General features: G+C 46.7%; 2 protein-coding genes across 3 annotated transcripts; one reads left to right on the forward strand and one right to left on the reverse strand.

Moving 5' to 3' along the window:
* Nucleotides 1-9,382: 9,382 nt before the first annotated feature.
* On the reverse strand, nt 9,383-12,793 carry LOC123119752 (uncharacterized). Of its 2 annotated transcripts, XM_044539657.1 has the most exons (5): nt 12,489-12,791; nt 10,716-10,770; nt 10,578-10,634; nt 10,372-10,449; nt 9,383-10,068 (listed from the first exon to the last, which is right to left on the reverse strand). In XM_044539657.1, the coding sequence occupies exons 1-5, from the start codon at nt 12,726-12,728 to the stop codon at nt 9,587-9,589; spliced, it is 912 nt and encodes a 303-aa protein (XP_044395592.1). In that variant the 5' UTR covers nt 12,729-12,791; the 3' UTR covers nt 9,383-9,586. The 2 variants fall into 2 exon arrangements, with proteins under 2 accessions (XP_044395592.1, XP_044395591.1); XM_044539656.1 differs by having other exon boundaries at nt 10,578-10,770; nt 12,489-12,793.
* Nucleotides 12,794-12,888: 95 nt separating this feature from the next.
* Nucleotides 12,889-16,416, forward strand: LOC123119751 (rhodanese-like domain-containing protein 6). The gene is made up of 9 exons (XM_044539655.1): nt 12,889-13,211; nt 13,324-13,485; nt 13,594-13,699; nt 13,845-14,043; nt 14,140-14,221; nt 14,332-14,414; nt 14,498-14,630; nt 14,751-14,922; nt 15,556-16,416. The coding sequence occupies exons 1-9, from the start codon at nt 12,996-12,998 to the stop codon at nt 16,278-16,280; spliced, it is 1,878 nt and encodes a 625-aa protein (XP_044395590.1). The 5' UTR covers nt 12,889-12,995; the 3' UTR covers nt 16,281-16,416.
* Nucleotides 16,417-27,465: the final 11,049 nt, after the last annotated feature.

Here is a 27,465-nt window from a genome sequence, read left to right on the forward strand (position 1 = left end):
CAAGATGACTGAAAGGCCTCGTTTTCAGTAAGATGGAACAAGAGAGCAACTTGTTGGAAGTAATACATTTGATGTGTGCAGTCCAATGAGTGCTGAGGCACGCAGTGGATATCGTTATGTTCTTACTTCACAGATGATTTGAGTAGATGCTGAGAATATTTACTTGATGAAACACAAGTCTGAATTATTGAAAGGTTCAAGTAATTTCAGAGTGAAGTTGAAGATCGTCGTGACAAGAGGATAAAATGTCTGTGATATGATCATAGAGATGAATATCTGAGTTACGAGTTTGGCACACAATTAAGAAATTGTGGAAATTGTTTCACGACTAATACCGCCTGGAACACCATATTGTGATGGTGTGTCCGAACATCATAACTGCACCCTATTGGATATGGTGCATACCATGATGTCTCTTATCGAATTACAACTATCGTTTATGGGTTAGGCATTAGAGACAACCGCATTCACTTTAAATAGGGCACCACGCAATTCCGTTGAGACGACACCGTATGAACTATGGTTTAGAGAAACCTAAGCTGTCGTCTCTTAAAAGTTTGGGGCTGCGACGCTTATGTGAAAAAGTTTCAGGCTGATAAGCTCGAACCCAAAGCGGATAAATGCATCTTCATAGAATACCCAAAACAGTTGGGTATACCTCCTATTTCAGATCTGGAAGCAAAAGTGATTGTTTCTAGAAACGGGTCCTTTCTCGAGGAAAAGTTTCTCTCGAAAGAATTGAGTGGGAGGATGGTGGAGACTTGATGAGGTCATTGAACCGTCACTTCAACTAATGTGTAGCAGGGCACAGGAAGTTGTTCCTGTGGCACCTACACCAATTGAAGTGGAAGCTTATGATAGTGATCATGAAACTTCAGATCAAGTCACTACCAAACCTCATAGGACGACAAGGATGCGTACTACTTCAGAGTGGTACGTAATCCTGTCTTGGAAGTCATGTTGCTAGACAACAATGAACCTACGAGCTATGGAGAAGCGATGGTGGGCCCGGATTCCGACGAATGGCTTGAGGCCATAAAATCCGAGAGGATCCATGTATGAAAACAAAGTATAGACTTTGAAAGAACTACTTGATGGTCGTAAGGCTGTTGGGTACAGATGGATTTTAAAGGGAAGACAGACAATGATGGTAAGTGTCACCATTAAGAAAGCTCGACTTGTCGTTAAGATGTTTTCCGGCAAGTTCAAGGAGTTGACTGCGATGAGACTTTCTCACTCGTAGCGATGCTAAGAGTCTGTTAGAATTATATTAGCAGTTACTGCATTATTTATGAAATCTTGCAGATAGGATGTCAAAACATTGTTTCCTCGACGATTTTCTTGAGGAAAGGTTGTATGTGATACAACCAGAAGGTTTTGTCAATCCTGAAAGATGCTAACAAGTATGCAAAGCTCCAGCAATCCTTCTAAGGATTGGAGTAAGCATCTCGGAGTTGGAATGAACGCTTTGATGAGATGATCAAAGATTTTGGGTTTATACAAGGTTCATGAGAAACTTGTATTTCCAAAGAAGTGAGTGGGAGCACTATAGAATTTTTGATGAGTATATGTTGTTAACATATTGTTGATCAGAAATGATGTAGAATTTCTGGAAAGCATCCAGGGTTATTTGAAAAGTGTTTTTTAATGGAAAACCTGGATTAAGCTACTTGAACATTGAGCATCAAGATCTATAAGGATAGATCAAAAACGCTTAATAGTACTTTCAAATGAATACATACCGTGACAAGATTTTGAAGGAGTTCAAAATAGATCAGCAAAGAAGGAGTTCTTGGCTGTGTTACAAGGTGTGAGTATTGAGTAAGACTCAAGACCTGACCACGGCAGAAGAGAGAGAAAGGACGAAGGTCGTCCCCTATGCTTTAGACGTAGGCTCTACAGTATGCTATGCTGTGTACCGCACCTGAAGTGTGCCTTGCCATGAGTTAGTCAAGGGGTACAATAGTGATCCGGGAATGGATCACATGACAGCGGTCGAACTTATCCTTAGTATCTAGTGGACTAAGGAATTTTCTCGATTATGGAGGTGGTAAAACAGTTCGTCGTAAAGGGTTACGTCGATGCAAACTTTGACACTAATCCGGATGACTCTGAGTAGTAAACCGGATTCGTATAGTAGAGCAGTTATTTGGAATAGCTCCAAGTAGCGCGTGGTAGCTACATCTACAAGATGACATAGAGATTTGTAAAGCACACACGGATCTGAATGTTGCAGACCCGTTGACTAAAACCTCTCTCGTAAGCATAACATGATCAAACCCTAGAACTCATTGAGTGTTAATCACATGGTGATGTGGACTAGATTATTGACTCTAGTGAACTTTGAGTGTTAATCACATGGTGATGTGAACTAGATTATTGACTCTAGTGCAAGTGGGAGACTGTTGGAAATATGCCCTAGAGGCAATAATAAAATGGTTATTATTGTATTTCCTTGTTCATGATAATTGTCTGTTGTTCATGCTATAATTGTATTAACTGGAAACCGTAATACATGTGTGAATACATAGACCACAACATGTCCCTAGTAAGCCTCTAGTTGACTAGCTCGTTGATCAATAGATGGTTATGGTTTCCTGACCATGGACATTGGATGTCATTGATAACGGGATCACATCATTAGGAGAATGATGTGATGGACAAGACCCAATCCTAAGCATAGCACAAGATCGTGTAGTTCGTTTGCTAGAGCTTTTCTAATGTCAAGTATCATTTCCTTAGACCATGAGATTGTGCAACTCCCGGATACCGTAGGAATGCTTTGGGTGTACCAAACGTCACAACGTAACTGGGTGGCTATAAAGGTGCACTACAGGTATCTCCGAAAGTGTCTGTTGGGTTGGCACGAATCGAGACTGGGATTTGTCACTCCGTATGACGGAGAGGTATCTCTGGGCCCACTCGGTAATGCATCATCATAATGAGCTCAATGTGACCAAGTGTTTGGTCACGGGATCATGCATTACGGTACGAGTAAAGTGACTTGCCGGTAACGAGATTGAACAAGGTATTGGGATACCGACGATCGAATCTCGGGCAAGTAACGTACCGATTGACAAAGGGAATTGTATACGGGATTGATTGAATCCTCGACATCGTGGTTCATCCGATGAGATCATCGTGGAACATGTGGGAGCCAACATGGGTATCCAGATCCCGCTGTTGGTTATTGACCGGAGAGTCGTCTCGGTCATGTCTGCATGTCTCCCGAACCCGTAGGGTCTACACACTTAAGGTTCGGTGACGCTAGGGTTGTAGAGATATTAGTATGCGGAAATCCGAAAGTCGTTCGGAGTCCCGGATGAGATCCCGGACGTCACGAGGAGTTCCGGAATGGTCCGGAGGTAAAGATTTATATATGGGAAGTCCTATTTTGGCCACCGGAAAATGTTCGGGATTTTTCGGTATTGTACCGGGAAGGTTCTAGAAGGTTCCGAAGTGGGGCCCACCTGCATGGGGGGACCCACATGAACGTGGGTAGTGGGGGCAAGGCCCCACACCCCTGGTCAAGGCGCACCAAGATCCCACCTTAGAAGGAATAAGATCATATCCCGAAGGGATAAGATCAAGATCCCTAAAAAGGGGGATAACAATCGGTGGGGAAGGGAAATGATGGGATTTCTTTCCCCCACCTTTGCCAACGCCCCAATGGATTTGGAGGGCAAGAAACCAGCCCCCTCCACCCCTATATATAGTGGGGAGGCGCATGGGAGCAGCACCCCAAGCCCTGGCGCCTCCCTCCCTCCCGTGACACCTCTTCCTCCCCGCTTGCGCTTGGCGAAGCCCTGCCGGGATCCCGCTACTTCCACCACCACGCCGTCGTGCTGCTGGATCTCCATCAACTTCTCCTCCCCCCTTGCTGGATCAAGAAGGAGGAGACGTCCCCGCTCCGTACGTGTGTTGAACGCGGAGGTGCCGTCCGTTCGGTGCTAGGATCATCGGTGATTTGGATCACGACGAGTACGACTCCATCAACCCCGTTCTCTTTAACGCTTCCGCTCGCGATCTACAAGGGTATGTAGATGCACTCCTCCCCTCTCGTTGCTAGCATCTCCTAGATTGATCTTGGTGACACGTACGAAAATTTTGAATTTCTACTACGTTCCCCAACAGCCTCTCCTCTGTCCAGTCCCGCCGTCGCCTAGTGCCGCGCGCTGGCCTCGCCCCGCTCCGGCCCCTCCTGCTCTGCCGCGCCGCGCCTGCCCGCACAGCCCCGCCGCAGCCTCCACACTGCTCACTGCCGTCCCCTCCCCCCCCCCCGTGTCCCTCGCTCGCTGCCGAGGCCTCCGCCCAGGGCCGTGCCCGCCCCGTTCCGGCCACCCCACTTGACGCGCTCCGCCGTCCTCCTCGACCGCGGCCTCTGCCTGCGACCGCACGTGCCGCTCCGTCCCATGGCCGCGCCCCCAACACGCCCGCGCATCGCCGCCCTGCGCGCCCGCCGCCCATGGCCGCGCCCCTCGCGCCCGGCCACAACCCCGCACGGCTCGCCGCCGCTCTCTGGCGCAGCTGCCGCAGCCGCAGCGCTCCGCTCGCCGGCCCGCTGCTCTGCCGCTGCCGCCGAGCGCGGCCTTGCTCCATCGCTCGCCCGTCGCCTCGACGGGCGCTTCGCCCGCTGCCCGCATGCCCGTTCGGGCCATGCCCGATAGGCCCCCTGGGGGCAATGACACGTGGGCCCCAGCCCCTACAACGTTTAAAAAAATGGAAATTAAAAATAATAATAATAAAATAAATGAATAATAGTTTAATTAATTAATTGAGGAATTAATTAACTTAATTAATTTTGATTAATTAAACTAAACAACTAATTAAACTAATTAATCATGATTAGTTAGTCTAATCAATGACGAACGGGACCCACATGTAAGTTTGACCAGTCAACACCCCTGTTGACTGCTGACTCATGTTGACGTCATGCTGATGTCAGCATGCACTGTTCTGGATAATGTTGAATTAAATTAATTAAATAAATTCTAAAAATGATTTAAAACTTTATAAAATCATATAAATTAAACCGTAGCTCAGATGAAAATACTTTCTACATGAAAGTTGCTTAGAACGACGAGACGAATCCGGATACGCAGCCCGTTCGTCCGCCACACACCCCTAGCATATCGAACACACAACTTTCCCCCTTCGGTACATATGTCCGAAAACGCGAAACACCGGGGATACTTTCCCGGATGTTTCCCACCTTCGCCGGTACCTCTTACCGCGTTAGGGCACACCTAACAACGGCGTTTGCTTTGTCATGCATCGTTATGCATCTGTTTGCATTGTATTCATTGTTTCTTCCCCCTCTTCTCTCCGGTAGACTACGAGACCGACGCCGCTACTGGTGCCCCGACCGACTACGCTGTTGACGACCCCTCCTTCTTGCCAGAGCAACCAGGCAAGCCCCCCCTTGATCACCAGATATCGCCTATTCTTCTCTATACTGCTTGCATTAGAATAGTGTAGCATGTTACTGCTTTCCGTTAATCCTATTCTGCTGCATAGCCTGTCTTTGCCACTACTGTTGTTACCTTTACCTGCAATCCTACATGCTTAGTATAGGATGCTAGTATTTCATCTATGGCCCTACATTCTTGTCCGTCTACTGTGCTATACTATCGGGCCGTGATCACTTGGGAGGTGATCACGGGTTTATACTATATATTTTATACATGATACGTGTGGTGACTAAAGTCGGATCGGCTCGTGGAGCACCCACGAGTGATTCACGGATTGGGGGCTGAAAGGACCTTTGTCCCGACGGCCCTCTGGGTGGACCTTTGTGGCGGAGCGACAGGGCAGGTTGAGACCGCCTAGGTGAGAGGTGGGCCTGGCCCTGGTCGGTGTCCGCGGTTACATCAATTAACACGCTTAACAAGATCTTGGTATTTGATCTGAGTCTGGCCATTTGGTCTATACGCACTAACCAACTACGTGGGAAAGATATGGGCACTCGACGTCGTGGTATTAGCCGAAGCCTTCGTGACGTCAGCGACTGAGCGGCGCGCGCCAGACTGGACCGCGTAACGTGACTTCCTTTGTAATGGAGGTTGCTAGGTCTGCTTCCGGCTGCCCTCGCAATGTGCAGGTGTGCAATGGGCGATGGGCCCAGACCCCTGCGCCATAGGATTTAGACCGGCGTGCTGACCTCTCTGTTGTGCCTAGGTAGGGCTGCGACATGTTGATCTTCCGAGGCCAGGCATGACCCAGGAAAGTGTGTCCGGCCAAATGGGATCGAGCGTGTTGGATTATGTGGTGCACCCCTGCAGGGAAGTTTATCTATTCGAATAGCCGTGTCCCTCGGTAAAAGGACGACCCGGAGTTGTACCTTGACCTTATGACAACTAGAACCGGATACTTAATAAAACACACCCTTCCAAGTGCCAGATACAACCCGGTGATCGCTCTCTTACAGGTCGACGAGGAGAGGATCATCGGGTAGGATTATGCTATGCGATGCTACTTGGTGAACTTACCATCTACTCTCTTCTACATGCTGCAAGTTGGAGGCTGCCAGAAGCGTAGTCTTCAACAGGACTAGCTATCCCCCTCTTATTCTGGCATTCTGCGGTTCAGTCCACCGATATTGCTCCTTTACACAGATACCCATGCATATGTAGTGTAGATCCTTGCTTGCGAGTACTTTGGATGAGTACTCATGGCTGCTTTTCTCCCTCTTTCCCCCCTTTCCATTCTACCTGGTTGTCGCAACCAGATGCTGGAGCCTAGGATCCAGACGCCACCGTCGACGACGGCTCCTACTACACCGAAGGTGCCTTCTACTACGTGCAGGCTGCCGACGACGACCAGGAGTAGCTTAGAAGGATCCCAGGCAGGAGGCTTGCGCCTCTTTCGATCTGTATCCCAGTTTGTGCTAGCCTTCTTAAGGCAAACTTGTTTAACTTATGTCTGTACTCAGATATTGTTGCTTCCGCTGACTCGTCTATGATTGAGCACTTGTATTCGAGCCCTCGAGGCCCCTGACTTGTATTATGATGCTTGTATGACTTATTTTATTTTAGAGTTGTGTTGTGATATCTTCCCGTGAGTCCCTGATCTTGATCGTACACATTTGCGTGTATGATTAGTGTACGATTGAATCAGGGGCGTCACAGCGGCGAGGCGTCTTCTTGGTTGCGGACGGCTGTGCGGTGGGGGAACCGGCGGCGGGAACCAGTTTGCTCCCCGGCGGCAAAACGGCGGCGGCGGGCAACTGGGGGCAGGGGCGGCGTTGCTGGGCGGATGTGGAGGCGGCGGCAGCTGGAAGAGTCGCCGCAAAAATGGGCGGCGGTGTCGGTGACGGGGAGGCGGGGGCGAGGGTTGCTTGTTGGCCGGGGGAAGGGACGCCAATGTGCCACAGACCAGCGGGCCCAGGAACAGGAGTAGGCGACCGCGCGCGCGTCCGTCGCGTGTCCGCGCCGACGCAAATCAGGCTCAAAAATGGGCCGGGAATGGGTCGCCTGCGGACGAAAAACGGACGCGCGTCCGTTTGGGTAGGCGCGTTGGGCCGCCTTTTCTGTCCGCGTCGACCCAAACGGACGGCCACGGACAAAATGGGTCGCCCCATTGGAGTTGCTCTAACCAAAGCGGTAATCAGAGATTGGACAGAAAGTCATGGGGCTTTCCACATTATGGCCATAATGTTAAAAGGGAATCTGTACTAATTGCTGCACCTTATGATGAACTAGGAAAAAAACCAATAAGTTGTCTGTACAAAGTTGGTGGACATAATTAGTTGGTACATGCCAAACACGTTGCGTCTGAAGTCTGAATTTGCTTGAAGGTTCTTCAGATTATGACCAAAACAGGCCAACATATCAACAAGATGACAAGATGGCATTGCTTACTAGCAGGTATTGAAAGTTTCCAGATCATTATCAGATGGATCCAGGGGACCACGAGAAGCAATCAAAGTTTCCAGATCATTATCAGATGGATCCAGGGGACCACGAGAAGCAATCAAAGTTTCCAGATCATAGATACGCTGTTGAAAGCAAAGTGCAGGATAAATGCGCAGCAACAGTACCAGTATAAGGGCAGTTGTACACCGATTTCGGCTCATCAATGCACCGCACAATACGGCAAATAGCAAATAAGCGAAGCAACTCGCCAAATTATCTGAGCAATGCAGAATGATTTTGTTATTACCTATTGAGAATTCTCCTGTCAGCAGAAAATCTGGAACCAGCTGCTTGGCATTGCGGGATGGGAGAAAACTATGGCAAAATAAGCTGGTGAATCAACAAGGTCCCAGCAATCAACAACAAGTATTGATAATCTTAAATAAGGCAATTTAAGAGAATTTACCCATGACCAGTTCCAAGTCTTGATTGTCTGAAACTCAAGCCACATGTCCTAAATGCAACATACAAAGTAGTGACAGAACAAGATGATATGCCAAATTCAGAGAGATGCATTATAATTACATACATTTCAAAGAAAGATGGTCAGAATCATGCACAGATAAGTTCACTGATGATAAACTGCAAATTTTAATAGTCTCTATTTGATAGAAAAACTTGCAGGAGACCAGCGACAAACAAGTTGGGGCATGAACAAGAATTCTCTACAACCAAAGTTATTGCTAGTTATTGATTGGCGAATCCACTCAATCATCTCAGCCTTTATTGAGCATGGAGGACACCTACCAACAAGGCAACAACTGTTGAACAGTATTAAGGTATGATCATTCGTGAAGTTTGCATCCCAAGCCAATCATCTTCCACATTGCTAGATTGCCACCATATTGGTGAGATCATGTCATGAGTTTAACAAGTCAATACCCAGCACTGTACTCCGTTAAATGCAGTTGGAAATGTTAGTACCTCGTACAGACGAAAGCAAAAAGAATCTAAGAGTGTCTGGATAAATGATGAAGATATGCTGAATTTTTGGAGTAACAATATGAACCAAACGGTGCATATATAGGCTACGAAGGTTTAAGTAACTGATATAGTCCAGCAAACATGAGGACCTGCAGAGGAATTCAGCAACTATCATGCAGAATATAAATATTGAAGGAATTCACCAGTCACTAAGCAATTTGTCACGTACAGGTCAACAGCAAACTGAACGCATCAACAAAACTTAGTCTACTCAAACAAGGAGAACATCAGAAGTAACAGAAGCGCATCTTGATCAAATTATAGACCAACTCTTCTATGTACTGCTAAAATGAAAGCATCTATTCCAACAACCAAGCATCTGGATTTGTACAAACTTTGGCAATTAGTTTTACATATTAAGTCAATAAAAGGATGCATGAGTTTCACAATAAAGAGTTGTGCTAATTACTTAAATTTGTCTTTTTAACCCACTATGGTATTTTGGCTTTTGATGCATTTCAAAAAATAAAAGGTGTACTAAAAAATGCATCTACAAGGGAATGATCATACCACATAATTTGGAAAAACAACAACAGCTCAAGATTTAGGGAGAAGACCTGATGAGCTTATCGCACTAATTACTACCATCGTAACAGTGGTCACCGGTACAGGGAAAACACCTAATGTAATTACTTCATCGTACAAGTGTTCCTTTGTATAAGAACTAAACCACACAGTAGATACGCATGCTACCTCAAGACCTTCTCCACCGTATACTTCTCCAGTTTCACCTTCCTATTTCTTCTTCTGAGGTCTTCGGCATTGTCATCGTCAACTTCATCAACAAGAATGATTTCAGGTTCATCGCCATCTTCAACGTCATCATCAACATTGCCAGAAGACTCTAGTTCAGCCTCATCATCCCCATCGTCCACCCTCCCATATTCCTCATCAATATACTCGCCATCCAACTGTTGAGATCGCATAGCATGGAACTCTGGTGGAGGAGGGCAATCTTCAGTAATCGCCTCATCTCGTTTCATCACAAGGTGTCTAATGATTCTTTCATCCTTATCTAGCAGAGTCTTGAACTCGTTTATGGATTGTGCCTGTATCTCAAAGTTCATTAGGATGTAGTTGGCATGTGTTGCTTTCTTTATCTTGTAAGCAAGTCTGCGCAGTCCCCAGTTGTTCACCCTCCAAATCCTTCCTTTCTTCTCTCTGATAAAGTCTACAATAGAATGAAGAACATAGTTTATAGCATACCTTAGAGCAGCAAAATCCTCGTTAGAACTGAAATACCCCAAATAGTATGTTTTAGGCGATTAAAGTTAGCAAATCAGCCAGACAGGAGTATTCTTTAGCAGGCCATGGCTCCAGGGGAGTGTCAAACCCTTGCCGCCATAACATGGAAGTTTGTCATACTCATCATGACTGAGATTAACTCACTGAGGATTTAAGTACATACAAACAACATGTGGACAAAATCACATCTTTGTACAACTAAGTGATGCGTGAGTATCGAGAAATGCACCTTGTACTTTTGATACAACGTCTTCAACTTCTTCCACGCGGTCCTCGTGAATGAGGTAAACAACTTCATAGTGCCGCACTGCAGAATGATGGAGAATGTTCATTATCCTGATCTTAGATCACCACATGTAAACAGGCGTGCAATGATGCCGCCATATATAACCAATTAAAATGTTTTGATAAGGGGGGAAAGGGAAGAGGTCTTACTTCTTTGCAGATTTAAACCACTCTCTAGCTGAATGTTAAGAAGCTCGTATAGCTTTTCTGTAAATGTAGTTGGGTTAGACAGATCGCGTATTGACATCAAGCACAAAAAGGACCAACTGAGTACAAATTGACTATCACCTTCTTCGGCGTCCGCGAATTCTGGCAAAGCTTCACCGTCCTCTTTCACCTTTTTCTGCAAAACAATCAGCATAAAAAAGTATAATCAACTCTAAATCTCATTTTTCGCTTTCTTCTCAAGGAACAAATAAATATTGAAAACTTCTAATCTAAGGAAACAAACATTAAAATGATTATAACAGAACAAATAAATATTGAAAACTTCTAATCTAAGGAAACAAACATTAAAATGATTATACCATTACAATTTGTCTGTCATTTAAGTCTTAGCAGTGATAGTTTGGTCCATTGGCTAATAGCAATAATTTATGGTGTTCAGAGATTAACGCAATCATGTAAGGAACCAAATTAGAAGGAGCAATTCCTGCTGAAGATCATGCTGCGACGTACTTACAGGACCATCTTCTACCACCGGCAATTCAAAATACAGATTTTTTTGCAGGCAATGCTATCTTCTGTGATGCTGCATGGCGACCCCCCCCCCCCCCCCCCCCCCCCCGGCTTCTTCTCCTCATCAGGCCGAGACTTTTGGTCTCTTGCTTGGGACTAGACTGGTGGAGGTACTCAATATCCAGGATCCTCAATTTCTCACAGATTGTTCAGTGCTTCCTTCAGCAACAAAAGCGACAAACATTCTCTCCGCTCCAGGACACTGGGAAAACAGGCCTTTGATAGCTCAGATACAGAACAGTCCTTCTTTTCAGAGAAGCAGGGTTTCTCACATTAACAGAGGAATCAACGTCAAGGCTCATCATCTTTCAAGGCTAGCTTTAAAAAGGCAGAATAGACCTTTAATGTTTCATTGTTTAAGCTCAGATATAGGACTTTGTCCAATCAGGGAAATTCTCACTGTATCCAGTGTGTTACCTTTCATGCTTCTTTCTGTAAAATGCTCCTAGTTGAATAAATCTTTATGTTAAAAAAAATGGTGCTCAGAGATTGATATTGTACTCCTCCCATGCATCAATGGAGTTTGTTGCTTCCTGCAAAATAATCGCAAGCAACCGAAGGAGCCAAGGAGAAGTTTTAATTGCTGTTGGAGGGGAGGCGCACGCTAGACACGGCGTTGAGTACCAACAGTTGTTTATGGGTCTGTTGTGTAGTTCCTGTCTAATGACTTCCAGCCTATTCCCGTTACTCGTCAGTCTATTTGCTGCAGGCTGGATGTAGGTTGGTGTTGCACCCTGGTTTCCTAGTTGTTCAATTCAGGGTTTACAGCCTATTCTTTTCGTGGGCCCTACTTGTAAGCTGGTATGCCAGCAGAAAGGCTACTTTCATCGCTTTCAAACAAAACTGGGATACTATGTAGTCTTTCTTCCAAACGAAAGATGAGGGGACAAATGCCAGGCATAAGGGACCGTTACCAGCATTTTAGCAAAATAGAAACATTGCAGATTGTATCAGTAGAATTCGATCATTGTTAGTGAATCCCATCCAGCCCAAGAAACAGCATCATGAAACAACACTTGTGGATCTACCCATGCTCACTGTTAATAAATACTGCAATCTGAAAACTATGAGCAGAGAATGATACCAAACTATGCTCAGAGAATGACATCTATTGCCTCCAATAATCTGCCTGCCTTTTCGGTCCAAGGTCTATCGAATAATATGCCTACTTCACCAAACTAGCAACCATGCCATATGTGATATTCGTCAAAGCTCAGGGAGTTCATTATCCATAAGCTAACATCAAAATTCTACGCAGCCCAAATGCCAACGCTCTACAGAATTAGTGTAACTTCCCGCATCACAAATTACGGGCACACGCACCTTTCTGAGAAGCACGGCCTCGGGGAACGGCCCGGTGACCTCGCCGGCCTTGGGGTTGAAGCTGTGCGCGTCCACCCTCTCCTCCCCCGCCTCCCCGTCCTGCCGCCCCCTCTTCTTCCTGGCCCCCGCGGCCACGAGCCGGCGCCTCCCCACGCCAAGGGCGAGGCGCACCGTGCTGAGAAGCGGCGGCGAAGGCGCCAGAAGGAAGAGAGGCCGCGTCGACGCGGCGGTGGCCTCCATGAGCGGCGGTCGCGGGTGAGAAGAGGTGGAAGGTTCTCGCGGGGGTTTTGGTTTGGGGACGCGAAGCGAAATGAAACGTGGGCAGATAAGGTAGTTAACGGGCCGGGCTCTTCGGTGGGCCATTTTGTTTTTTGTCTTGTGTAGAGGCCGCGCGCTCAATCAATATGGGCCAGGTTCTGGGAAAGCCGGCCTGTCCGTCTTCTTCCTCCTCCGGCCGCACCGCCGCAGTCGCTTAGGGTTTTGCGGCTCGTGGTCGTACTCGTAGCCATGGACGCGACGGGGGCGCTGCCGCCGACGTCGACTCAGGAGCAGCAGAAGCAGGATGAAGTAGGCGGTGGAGACGGCAGCTACGGCGTGCTCCTGTACTACAAGTACGCCGATGTCCCCGACGCCCCCGCGCTCGCGGCCTTCTACGAGTCCCGCTGCCGCGCTCTGGCGCTCGTCGGCCGCGTCCGCGTCGGCCCCGACGGCGTCAATGCCACGGTGAGCGTCCGCCTCTTTCTAGTTCTCCCCCCGCTAAGGGCGCCGTGTTTTGCGGATTCCCGTATGTCTCGTGGTGGGTACTTGAATTTGTGGCCACATTTTGTGCTGGTAGCTCGGGGGAAGAGTGGCGGCGCTGGAGAAGCACATCGATGAGATGAGCTCGAACAGCCTGTTCGACGGAACCGACTTCAAGCTGGCCTCCTGCGAGGAGCCTGTCGACGAGAGGGTCGCCAGGGAGTGCGGCTTCACGTCGCTCTCCGTTCGGCTCGTCAAGGTTCTCTTCTTCCTCACAAGGCAAATGTTTTCACCATTTATGAGCTCGTGTAGCACCGTGAAGTCTTGTCGATTACATTGTGTCTAATGCTGTTCTTGGGATTGGCAGGAGCTGGTTACGCTTTGTTCCAACCCATCATTGACAACCCCCGATATCTCATTCGCCGGGAGGCATTTGTCAGCGGCTGAGTTCCACTCGGTGCTTCAGAGTGTTGGTGGGTTGATTCTCAAACTGAAGCCTGTATACATCTGGCTGTCAATGTGACCTACGCTCTTCTTAGTAGCGAGATCATTCTCTTGCCGTGAAGAACAGATGTTTAAACAAGAGCTTGATGCTAAGTTGGATTGCTCTTGTTGCAGGAACTGGTTCGGATACTGAGGCGCCTGCGGGGCAGAATGATGTGGTTGTTTTGGATGCAAGGAATCTGTATGAGACGCGGATCGGCAAGTTTCATGTACCAAATGTGGAGACGCTGCATCCTGAAATCAGACAATACAGTGACTTGCCATTGTGGATAGATGAGCATACTGAGAAGCTACGTGGTAAATCAATTATGATGTATGTATGGCCAGGTCTTCGAATTATACATTGCTTTAGAGTTTAGGCAACACATTTAGCAAGCAATTTAAGTAACTACCTTATTGGTATTTTCAGGTACTGCACAGGAGGTATACGGTGTGAGATGGCCTCAGCTTATATCCGCTCCAAAGGTGAAGGCTTTGAGAATGTTTTTCAAGTAAGCTGCACCTTCGGTTGCTAATTTCGAGATTTCAGACATTAGTACATATTCACCATGATATCGTACTTTGCATTATTTATGATCATTTATTATTGTGCTTGCGTTAGTTATACGGTGGCATTCAGAGATATTTGGAGCAATATCCAGATGGTGGCTATTTTGATGGAAAGAATTTTGTATTTGACCATAGGTTAGTGCTGAACTTTGTGCTCGAACCCTCGAACTATTTCATAGTAACTCAGTTACTTAACTTGTTTCAATATGGTTTAACAGAATCTCTGTGGGAAGCAATAAAGATAACATACTTGGAACTTGTTTGGTATGTGGATCTACCTATGATGACTATTCCTCTCGGTGTCGTTGCAGCAATTGCAGAATGTTGGTCTTAGTGTGCTCCACATGTCAGGTACCTAAGATGACATGCTTTATATTGTTTTCTAAATTGTTGCTAATTACCTTAATTTCATTATTGATGACATCATGCCAGAATGTGTCTGCTAAATCTTGTAAACATTTTCTTCTCCAGGATTCTACTAAGGAGTATGTATGTGAACTATGTCTAAAGAATGGAAAACAGTGCTGTGAAATATCTGTAAAGCAAGACTGCCAAGCAGAGCCAGAGCTATCTGAGCCTTCTGACATTGGAAAGCTATCCATAAGCAACAAAATTTCAACCTCTAAAGCTCCCGGGAGTAATGGTAAGGTCTGTATCAATTTGCATTTGTGTCATTGTGATGTTTGGCTATTTAAGATATTATCAAGTATGCCCAGCCTAGAAGTCCATATGCTATGTAGGCAGAACTAAAGAAGTGTTGCTCACCAAGAAAGAGTAATGCACAGTTGACTTGCTAATTTTGTAGAGAGCAACTATGTAGGCAGAACTAAAGTAGTGGCGCTCAGCAAGAAAGAGTAACGCGCCGTATATTCGCTAATTTTGTAGGGAGTATTTGAAACCTATGGGGTCAAAATGAACTCCATATGGTAGCAAGCTTCTGTACTAACTTAACTAGTCGTTACCCGTGTATTGCTCCAGAGCAAAGAGATAAAAGCATTGGTCAAATGGAAGGTCTGTCTGGCGCACGCATCAAGCATGGCACACATGCAGCTTTTGACAGTGTTGCAACAAATGTTGATGTCTTTCTCCTGTTTTCTCCTCACGAACTTCCACTTGTAGTTTGAAGAGCCTATTTCTTTTTCAACCAACTCGTTTGTGGTCTTCAATTCATTTTTGTCTGAGATAGTATTAGCTTTTGTCAGTACCCGTGTATTGCTTCCGAGTTAGTATTTTTGTCTGAGTGTTAGTATTACAACTTGTGGAAATGATGTACCAGGTAGTGAGCAGCTGAAAAAGTTGAGGATTCTCTGCTTGCACGGTTTCCGTCAGAACTCTTCAAACTTTAAGGGGAGAACATCATCGCTTGCGAAGAAGCTGAAGCACATCGCGGAGCTTGTATTTATAGACGCTCCTCACGAGCTTTCATTTGTATACCAACCACATCCAGATGTCTGCTCCGACAAACCCTCACCTCCATCTGGCACAGCGAAAACAAAATTCGCGTGGCTAGTTTCTCCAAACATGAGCTGCCACACCATGCAAGATTGGAAGGTTGCAGATGCACCGTTTGACCCCCTTCAGTATCAGGAACAAACAGACGGGTTCAAGGAATCATATGCATACCTTGAAAGTATAATTGCTCAGGATAGCAACTTTGATGGCGTTCTCGGTTTCTCCCAGGGTGCAGCAATGGCTGCCTTACTGTGCAGGCAGCAGCAGAAGACTTGCGGATCTCCAAAGTTCAGGTTTGGGATATTCTGCTCTGGATATCCAGCACCTGTTGGCGATTTTGACAGAGAGCCAATCAGGCTCCCCTCGCTCCATTGCTTCGGCGGCGGTGAAGGTCATGACAGGCAGATCGCAAGCAGGGCAAGCACTGAACTTGCTGGCATGTTTGAGGAGGGCCGGTGCACCATCATTGAGCATGACATGGGGCATATCATCCCTACCCGGCCACCCTACATCGATCGGATGAAAGAGTTCCTATGCAATTTCATATGACCTTTTTGGAAAATAGGGGATGTGCTTTGTTGTATCTCTGGACCTGCTTTGATGTATTTCTTCTTTTTGTATACTACTTTTGCCTCTAAAACCGAAGGAAAGGAAAGACAACAAACAAATCAGTGAGTTGAAACCAGATGCTTTGTGGATGGTGCAAAATAGTTATTGTCCCGTGTGTTGTATAAAATCATGTCTTAGGATTTGCCTGTTATTCTGCTTTAGTATTTGTGTAAAAAAATTGATACATCTATTCTTGTGAAAGCTTTTGATTGTTTGAGCTAAAATTTTGTTTGACCTTCAGGGAAAAATGACATGGAGACTTTGAACAAAATGTAACATGCATTTGGTTTAGGACAAACTTTGACCAACAATTTCTCTGCTAATATGTATATTTTACATGGTATAAAATTGGTATTAATTTTTATTCAAAAGTATTAGCTGGTGATCATGATATTGTATCACATGAGTTTCAGTGTAAAATTGATCAAATATTTGTCTTGGTGGCCGGCAGCGGCAAGATTTGTTTTTAGGTGATTAGTGGCCGGCAAGATTGATAGTTCAGAATGCTCTTTCTCCATAGCCATCTCACTTTTTGTGCAGGTTTGTACTATGTGATCCAACTTACATCAGATATATGCTCATTGCAACAAATTCAGACAATAAAGATTTTTATAAAACTGAAACATCAAGATTTTGACGCTCCGTGATGACTTTGCTGATGAACTATGGGCGATTAAACTTGCACAAACTAGACTAGTGATTGCCAAAATCCACGCCATGATGGAGATAGAATGGTGAGACTTTAGTTTCATACATCACTGCCTCAAACACAAAACACATAACACACACACACACACAAAACATAAGAACACACCCCAAAGGGGTACATGTGTTCTCTCACTTCCCTGTGCTAAGAGCAACTCTAGCAGACCCCGCATCCTTTCGGCCCGCAAAACGTGTTTGCAGTTCGCGGAAAAACGCCTTTGCGGGCCGGCGCGGACAGCCGCAGTTGCAGACCCCGCATAATGGACCCGTAAAAAAGGATATTCCCGGAATATGTTTTTTTACGGGTCGGCTTTGCGGCGTCTGATCTGGCGCAACTCCTCCCGGCCCGGAAAACTTAAATTTGCACCTTAATTTGATCTAGCATAATGCATTTCTTTGCTTTTTCAACAACATTGGATACAAAAGACATCACCAAATCTTTGCTAGAATAGCAAGACCAAAGAAAACAAGAACCACAAGTATGCATTTCAGAAGATTTCCAACTTCCATAACTGCTCCCACAAGTTGGACTAATATCTTCTCCATGCATTCATTGTTTATCTGCGGATTCTTGATTTTGCATTCTTCTTTCTTCATCTTTGATTCGAAAGAAGTAGACGTTGCTTCCCCTCTAGTTGCACATGCAGCCGCATCATTGCCTTCGATTCTACTAAGGAGTGCACCAACATCTATTAAGTTTCTTTCTATCAATAAATCAATGTATTGGCCTTCCCAAAACCAAAATGAGCATCCATCGTCCTACACAAAAGAATGAGCAAGTTCAAGATGAGCTACCGCAATTGAACTAAAGAATGAGCTATCAAATGAGCTACCGCAAGTGCACGTACCCCGTCGTTTTCGCATTTGAAGAACACCCATCCGGGGTGCTTCGGCGTGCCCGAAGTTAGCCGCAGCACTGTCCGCTTGCAGTCGTCGCACTGTATGAGCGGCATCGGCAAGCCACAGAGACGCTGCGCGAGCGCCGAGCCCGGTGGACGGCCGGACGAATCCATGCCCGCAAACCGTCAGCGGCGGCGGGCAGACGAACCCGTACCTGCATGCGGCGATGCGCCCTTGCCGGGGCTGCGGGAGAGGCTCCCCGACCACTCCAGCGCTTGGCACAGCAAACCGGCGGCCGGAAAAGCCAAATCCGGCGGCCCGCGATGAAGTGCCGCAGATCCGCAAATCCGGCGGCCCGCCGACGCAGGGGGGAGAGAGGGGAGGCATAGTGCGTGTGGCGGCCTTTCGGCGTGCTCCTCCCGGCTGCTTTCGCCGGAATCTTGGGCGGCGGCCTGGCGGCGGCGCGAGGGGGGAGAGGAGAGGTGGTTGGTGGGGAAAGTGCGGGCTGAAATGTCCCCCCACCAACCACTTTCGCTTATATGCAGGGCACCGCAGCGGCGAGGGGGAACCCGCGAATAAGCGGGTTGAGGCCGAGATTTTGCCGCACCCCTCAAATTTTTTTGCGGGCCGTGGGATGCGGGGTCTGAGCGGGCAGGTTTTTCCACCCGACCCGCATTTGGGCGGTTATTTTGCGAGTCGGGGCGGGATGCGGGGTCTGAGCGGGCAGGTTTTTCCACCTGACCCGCATTTGGGCGGTTATTTTGCGAGTCGGGGCGGGATGCGGGGTCTGCTAGAGTTGCTCTAAATAGGCCACAAGAGGGCGAGGTGGACCATGGAAATTTGGGCCCTGGCTTTCTGATTTCGTCTACACACATGTTATGTTTCCAATTTTCATCACATTTTCTTGAAAACAAATTCCATATGTGCTGTGATCCAACTTACCTTTCTTTTTCTGAGAGTGGTTCTAGTGACAAAAATCTACTCCCTCCGTCCATAATGTACGACATTTTTTAACACTACATTAGTGTTTAGAAACATCTTAAATTATGGGACGGAGTAGTAGAAAGCAATAACTTTTGAGAAAGATACCATGCAATTTCAAAAAAAATCCTACGCCCATGCAAGATCTATCTAGGAGATGCATAGCAACGAGAGGGGGAGAGTGTGTCTACGTACCCTCGTAGACCGAAAGCGGAAGCGTTTGATGACGCGGTTGATGTAGTCGAACTTCTCATTCCGACCGATCAAACACCGAACGTACGACACCTCCGAGTTCTGCACACGTTCAGCTTGATGACGTCCCTCGAACTCTTGATCCAGCAAAGTGTCGAGGAAGTAGATGAGTTCCGTCAGCACGATGGCGTGATGACGGTGATGGTGAAGTGATTCGCGCAGGGCTTCACCTAAGCACTACGAAGATATGACCGGAGGTGTAAACTATGGAGGAGGGCGCCGCACACGGCTAACAATTGTTGGTGTGTGTTCTAGGCGCCCCCTCCCCACGTATATATAGGTGGGAGGGAGAGGGAGCAGCCAAGGGGGGCGCCCCAAGTAGGAGGAATCCTACTTGGGGTCCCCACCCCTTCCTTATTAACCGGAGGGGAAAGGAAAGAGAGGGTGAGGGAAGGAAGGGGGAGGCTGAATCCTCCCCTTTCCTTCTCCCTTCCCCTCTTTCCTTCTCCTCCTATTTCAGCCTATATGGGGGCGCACCAGCCCCTTGTGGGCTGGTCTGTCCCTCTCTTCACCAATAAGGCCCATATCTTTGCAGGGGGTGCCCGGAACCCCTTCCGGTGACCCGATATGTACCAGGTACCCTCCGGTACACTTCCGGTGTCCGAATACTATCGTCCTATATATCAATCTTTACCTCTCGACCATTTCGAGACTCCTCGTCATGTCTGTGATCTCATCCTGGACTTCGAACAACATTCGGTCACCAAATCACATAACTCATATAATACAAAATCGTCATCGAACGTTAAGTGTGCGGACCCTACGGATTCGAGAACTATGTAGACATGACCGAGACACATCTCCGATCAATAACCAACAGCGGAACCTGGATGCTCATATTGGTTCCTACATATTCTACGAAGATCTTTGTCGGTCAAACCGCAATGACAACATACGTCATTCCCTTTGTCATCGGTATGTTACTTGCCCGAGATTCGATCGTCGGTATCTTCATACCTAGTTCAATCTCGTTACCGGCAAGTCTGTTTACTAGTTCTGTAATGCATCATCCCGTAACTAACTCATTAGTCATATTTCTTGCAAGGCTTATCATGATGTGCATTACCGAGAGGGCCCAGAGATACTGCTACCTCTTGAGCACTGCGTTGGTTTTCCCTTGAAGAGGAAAGGGCGATGCAGTAAAGTAGCATAAGTATTTCCCTCAGTTTTTGAGAACCAAGGTATCAATCCAGTAGGAGACCATGCTCGAGTCCCACGCACCTACACAAACAAATAAGAACCTCACAACCAACGTGATAAAGGGGTTGTCAATCCCTTCACGGTCACTTACGAGAGTGAGATCTGATAGAGATGATAAGATAATATTTTTGGTATTTTTATGATAAAGAGTAAAAGTAAAGAAAGCAAAATAAAACGGCGCCAGAAATAGCTTGTTGACGGTAGATTAATATGATGGAAAATAGACCCGGGGGCCATAGGTTTCACTAGTGGCTTCTCTCAAGATAGCATAAGTATTACGGTGGGTGAACAAATTACTGTCGAGCAATTGATAGAATTGAGCATAGTTATGAGAATATCAAGGTATGATCACGTGAAGCCCGGATAATCAAGCTACAGTAAACCTTTGCTAATGGTGCCACGTCATCTCGATTACTGTTGCTAATCTCGTGTTAGTTCGAAACCGATTATAATTCAAAATTCAAAATCAAGCAAACAATAAAAGTTTTCAAATATTAAAACTAAAATGTTCAATAAATAGTAGATAAATTAGAGGCTATGATAAAATTGTAAACAACATTATTGAAATTTGATAAGTGACTTAAACAACCTCAAACAGTGGATGAAAAGATTATTTAATAACCTTTGTACTAATACAAAAGAAATATGAAATGATATTTACCCCAAACTAGTTTTTGGTGGTAGGATATATTGGGCTGTGATTTGTGGGCCATCTCTCATATCTTACAAAACTCATTTGGTGCCCAAACAATTAGCCAAAACAGAAAAGAAATAGAATAATAAAAAAAGCAGAAGAAACAAAAAGGGGAAAAGACCCCCCCCGGCGCTGGGCCTCAGCCCAGCTAGCCATCCAACCAGGCCGGCCCACCTAATCCCTCCATAACCCCCCATCGACGAAAACCCTAACCCGTGACCCGCACCCACTTCCCCCACTCCCTCGTCTCTCCCTCCCCCCCGATCCAGATCGGATCGGGGCTGACCCCGTGGCCGCCGCCCGGTGCCGCCTCGTCCCTACGCCCCGTCGCCGGCCGGCGCCGCCCGTCTCCGCCGGCGCCTCCTCGTCTCCTCCCCACGCCAGACCTCCTCAACCTCCTCCCCGACGGCCTCACCAAGCCACGCTGCGCCCCGTCGCCGCTCGCCGTCTCTGGTGCCACCTCGCCGGCGCCGCCTCCCCGCCGGACTGCGTCGTCCTCGCCCCCGTCGCGCCGGACTACCCCATCCCCGCCTCTCCTTCGCCGGTCCTCCCCGTGCCTCACCGCCCTCTTCTCGTCAACGGGGGTGAGCTCCCCGTCGGGCCCCATCCGTCTCCCCCTCCGAACGCTGCACCACACGCCGTCCGATCGCCACGCCCGCCGCGGACCTCTGGCCGTGAACGGCTACGCCCAACCGTGCCTCCACGCGCGCCCTGGCTGCCCTGTGCGTGCCTTGGCCACGTGCCTCGCCCGCCTGTGCGTCGGCGCTGCCGAGCCCGGACCTGTTTCGGCCGAACCCGTCGCCCCTCCCTCACCACGCCGTGCCACCCCACTCCGGCCACTGTCGCCGGCGCCGGGCCATGCGCCGCCCCCCTTCACACGCTGGCCGCAGCGCCCTGTCGGGCGGGCTGGCGCCCGTCGCCCGGTTCCGCTCGGCGCCCGAGAACCACCACCCGCGTAACGTTAAGGCCCCTGGCTGAATGACAAGTGGGACCCGCCCCACAAAACGATCAAAAAAATAAAAATAAAATAATTAATAATTAAAAGAATTAAAATTAATTAATTAATTAAGTTGCTTAATTAAATTAACTTCAGTTAACCTGCTAGTTAACTAATTAAACTATAATTAGGTAAATCAGTGTATGACAGAGGGGGCCCACTGGTCAGTTTGACCAGTCAACAGTCAAACTTTGACTGCTGACTGGGCTGCTGACTCAGCCCCCTGTCCCCACCAGTCAGCCCCATGTGTACACCTTTGGGTACACTTATGTGTACCCGTAGCATTTAGCTAGTTAATTTTCAATTAATAATAACCCCAAAAATTGATTAAAACTTTGAAAATTAATATAAAATAAACCGTAACTCGGATGGAAAAACTTTGTACATGAAAGTTGCTCAGAACGACGAGACGAATCCGGATACGCAGCCCGTTCGTCCGCCACACATCCCTAGCATAGCAAACACGCAACTTTCCCCCTCCGGTCCATTTGTCCGAAAACGCGAAACACCGGGAATACTTTCCCGGATGTTTTCCCCCTTCGCCGGTATCACTTTCTACCGCGTTAGGGCATACCTAGCACCGCGTATTGCCTCGTTATGTTTTGTGATGCTTTGGTTGCTCTGTTATTTATTGTGTTCCCCCTCCGTTACTTCTTTCCGGTAGACCCCGAGACTGCCGGCGACCCCCGATCGACTACGGTGTTGACGACCCCTCATTCTCGGCTGAGCTTCCAGGCAAGCCCCCACCCTTGATCACCAGATATCGCCTATTCTTCTCAATACTGCTTGCATTAGAGTAGTGTAGCATGTTGCTGCTTTCTGTTAACCCTATCCTGATGCATAGCCTGTCATTGTTGCTACAGTTGTTACCTTTACCTACAATCCTACATGCTTAGTATAGGATGCTAGTTTTCCATCAGTGGCCCTACATTCTTGTCCGTCTGCCGTGCTATACTATCGGGCCGTGATCACTTGGGCGGTGATCACGGGTATATACTTATATACTCTATACATGACACCTGTGGTGACTAAAGTCGGGTCGGCTCGTAGGAGTACCCGCAAGTGGATCTTTGTGGCGGAGCGATAGGGCAGGTTGAGACCACCTAGACGAGAGGTGGGCCTGGCCCTGGACGGCGTCCGCGGTTACTTCAAAATAACACGCTTAACGAGTTCTTGGTATTTGATCTGAATCTGGCCATTTGGTCTATACGCACTAACCAACTACGCGGGAACAGTTATGGGCACTCGACGTCGTGGTATCAGCCGAAGCCTTCGTGACGTCAGCGACTGAGTGGCACACGCCGGATTGGACTGGAACGCCACTAGGATAGATCTGCTTCCGGCCGCGTTCGCAACGTGCAGGTGTGCAATGGGCGATGGGCCCAGACCCCTGCGCCATAGGATTTAGACCGGCGTGCTGACCTCTCTGTTGTGCCTAGGTGGGGCTGCGACGTGTTGATCTTCCGAGGCCGGGCATGACCCAGAAAAGTGTGTCCGGCCAGAAAATTGTGTCCGGCCAAATGGGATCGAGCGTGTTGGGTTATGTGGTGCACCCCTGCAGGGAAGTTTATCTATTCGAATAGCCGTGTCCCTCGGTAAAAGGACGACCTGGAGTTGTACCTTGACCTTATGACAACTAGAACCGGATGCTTAATAAAACACACCCTTCCAAGTGCCAGATACAACCCGGTGATCGCTCTCTAACAGGGCGACAAGGAGGGGATCGCCGGGTAGGATTATGCTATGCGATGCTACTTGGTGAACTTACCATCTACTCTCTTCTACATGCTGCAAGATGGAGGTGGCCAGAAGCGTAGTCTTCGACAGGATTAGCTATCCCCCTCTTAATCTGACATTCTGCAGTTCAGTCCATTGATATGGCCCTTTACACATATACCCATGCATATGTAGTGTAGCTCCTTGCTTGCGAGTACTTTGGATGAGTACTCACAGTTGCTTTTCTCCCTCTTTTCCCCTTTCTATACCTATTTGTCGCAACCAGATGCTGGAGTCCAGGAGCTAGAGATCCCGAGGATGATTCTACGTGGAGTTCGGCTTCGAGGAGTAGTTAGGAGGTCCCAAGCAGGAGGCCTTGCCTTTTCGATCGTTGCTACTTTTGTGCTAGCCTTCTTAAGGCAAACTTGTTTAACTTATGTCTGTACTCAGATATTGTTGCTTCCGCTGACTCGTCTATGATCGAGTACTTGTATTCGAGCCCTCGAGGCCCCTGGCTTGTATTATGATGCTTGTATGACTTATTTATGTTGTAGAGTTGTGTTGTGATATCTTCCCGTGAGTCCCTGATCTTGATCGTACACATTTGCGTGCATGATTAGTGTACGGTCAAATTGGGGGCGTCACAAGTTGGTATCAGAGCCAACTGCCTGTAGGAATCCCCCTTTCCAACTCCTTGGCCGAAGTCGAGTCTAGTCATTGCTAAACTTTTACTAACATGGCTGTTGGCTTACGGGCCCACGTCGCCATTGGGTGGTATTAGGATCTTTTACTCCTTGTCTATACTCTAGGACTCTGATCTCTCTTCTATTCGGGTTAAGTGAATTTTGCTAAATCTAACATTAGGATCTCGTTATCACTTTCACCCGGAGAGCCCCTTATTGCTGATGATCGTCTGCTGCATGTGAAGACCCTGAAGATACTCTCCGCTCATAACCCGAGAACTTGTGTTCATCGCTTTTGCAATTCCCTTTCATCGGTAAACTCCTATGGATAACCACGTATACTCGCTATTCATATAATGTTTCCCGGTTGATCTTGTTACTACAAGATACCCTGTAATTCTCTCTGTTGTTACGAGAATCCTTTGAGCTTACTGCCTTGCTGTTCTTTGTCACCTGAATACCCCTACGGATAATTCTCGCACTTACCGAGTATCCGCTCATCCCCAGTTGATTCAAGTATTTCACAAAAGTGTTCAAAATATCATTCGATCTTCCGAAAATCTTCAGGAGCCTTTTTACTCTTGAAATTCTTGCTTACTTGCATTATGATTAATCTTAAGTCTCGTAATCTTATTGGCATCTCTTGTCATTATCCTTTTGAGACCGTTGATTCAATTTGTTGTGAATGCTCGCAATCCTCAATCAGATCCTAGAATTCATCCTTCCGGCTCAGACGTCATTTGAAACGTGAGCTGGTTCTCCCCCAATCAAATTGTCGTCGATTGTGCCCCTATGTCTATTGAACTTATCCATCCTTGATCAGAGCGTCTGTTTCTAATCCTTCGCTTTGTAAATCATAATTCCTTTGCAATTGAGCTCTAAGTTACTTAGTTGTTTCTATAATCCAAGGTCTTTGCATTGATTCTTCCTCTGGTTGTGTGCCGATACTCACGTCAGATCCTTTATGGACCATCATAACCTTGTTGGATTTTATCCGACGACGTCCTTCATATTCAATAACTTTGTGTGTCTTTTCTCGGATACATAATGCCTTTGGTAAATTGTATCCTATGCTTTGTCAACAATGCTCTCCTTTCGAGCTTGTGTTATTTACTCCTGAAGTTTGTGGTATATGTTCCCAAGATGACCCTATGGGTTGAAGCCTTCTCTAATCCGTGTGAACCCGAAAGTTTTCACGAGTCATACTCTTCTGGTGCTTTGCCAGATAAAATTTCAGCACTACAACTTCTTCGTAAATGAGAAGTGAATGAAAGGTTATGCATTGCAGAAGTGGGAGTCGACCTTGAACATTTGTGTTCATGCCCACGGACACGATGTGGAACTTATCATGAAAGCTTCTTGCAAGAATATTTAAACATTCGAATAATTCTCCCGATGTAGTAAATTGGATCCCTTGCAGTTATGGTTTCAACCATTCTAACCTTATTCAATACATCTGGAAGGAAACCATTCCATTGCCTCGTCTATCATGACAAGATTAAAGTATCTGCTATTGCAAGTCTACACTCCAGTTCAGTTTCTATGCTGATCTTCCCTTGAGTAGTACCCTCAAGTATCTCGAGAATACCATGGAACTACCTAACTTCTTATGAGTTCTTCATCAACTAATATTCTTGCCGATTCCATTTTTTTCCAACGGGTTCTGAGTTGTTAGAACCCCTCAAGGACACCGATAAGTGAATCAATTCCGCACTCCGATTCAATAACTCTAAGTAATTTTTGTTGCTTACGAGTTTAATAATCCTTCAAGTCATTCCTAGCCTGCTCGGCTATGTCATTATCGTGCCGGTTTTAACTGTGCTACCTGGACCTTCCCAGCGCACAAATTCGACAGTGAGCTAGTCTTGCGTCGATCTTCCTCGTCATATCACTTCTCCTTGAACAGCAAACTTGATTTCGAGTTTGTGCCCTACCCGTGGTTCCAATAACCTTTCGCTTTCATCATTCCTTTGACTTGATTTCATCGTCGATCAATTTCATCTTCTTGAAAACCTCTCGACAAATTTGTCGTGATCGTTGTCAACAATTTGATTTCTTCCAAGTTGCGTGTCAAAATTCAGGATGAGGAATACCATCCTTGCCCCTCGATGAATTGTGTTATCATCGACAACATTCTTGCCTTCCCCCCAACACAAACTTGTTCATATTTTGTGTTGTATCTTGACTTCCCTGCTATCCAACCTATGTTATGTTCTATCGTGGAGTATTACCATCTTTGATGTCAAGAATGTCGTGAGCATTACTCCACCTCTTAAGAATTCTTGGTACAGTGATACTTCTCACCATCACCATTCTTTCTTGGTCCTCGTGTTGTTTCTAAAAGGAATACCAACAAATGGTATGTGATGTGTAAATTCTAAACTTCTAGCAACCCTATTGCTTTGAAGTTATTGGTCTATAGTTTCATTCTACGTCTATGGCTTAATGAATCATCATTCGAACATTGATTGTGCTACCTAGCCCATATTTCGGGTGCACATTTCAACCAATGTTTAACTGTGTATGTTTTCCTCGAGCATACATCATTAAGTCATTCGATCTAGCTAATGTTATCTCCTTGTTCACCTAGTGGTGGAAATCCATCTTTTGGAAATCTCAATGGATTGTCGCTGAGTCAATCAGTCACCTCCTCACCTCTCCTTGATGTAATGATGAACCCTTGTTCGGAACTCGCTTCCATAGTTCATCTCCCGAGAATCTTCGATGTCGTTTCGACAATTTGTTTTGCACCTTTTCTTCTCAGGCATCCTGAGTCTGAGGTATCCTGACACCAATCAGATCTGAATCTCGGTCAGATATGATGGTTGGAGCATTTTTCCAAGAGTCATAGCATTGGTCTTTATATAACCCAGTAAGGTGATATCATGCCTAGAGGCCCTATTGTTATAAGTTTTCCTTTTTAGCAAGGTTAGCTATTCTTTCATGAGGAAATTGTAAGACTTACTCTATAAGTTGTTCCTGATGGATCCTTTGTGTATCCATGGCCTGATCTTACCTAATGACCATGTCAATGCTATCTCGAAGCATGTCTGTGGT

Source organism: Triticum aestivum, chromosome 5D (genome assembly GCF_018294505.1).
Source record: "Triticum aestivum cultivar Chinese Spring chromosome 5D, IWGSC CS RefSeq v2.1, whole genome shotgun sequence".
NCBI lineage: Eukaryota > Viridiplantae > Streptophyta > Magnoliopsida > Poales > Poaceae > Triticum > Triticum aestivum.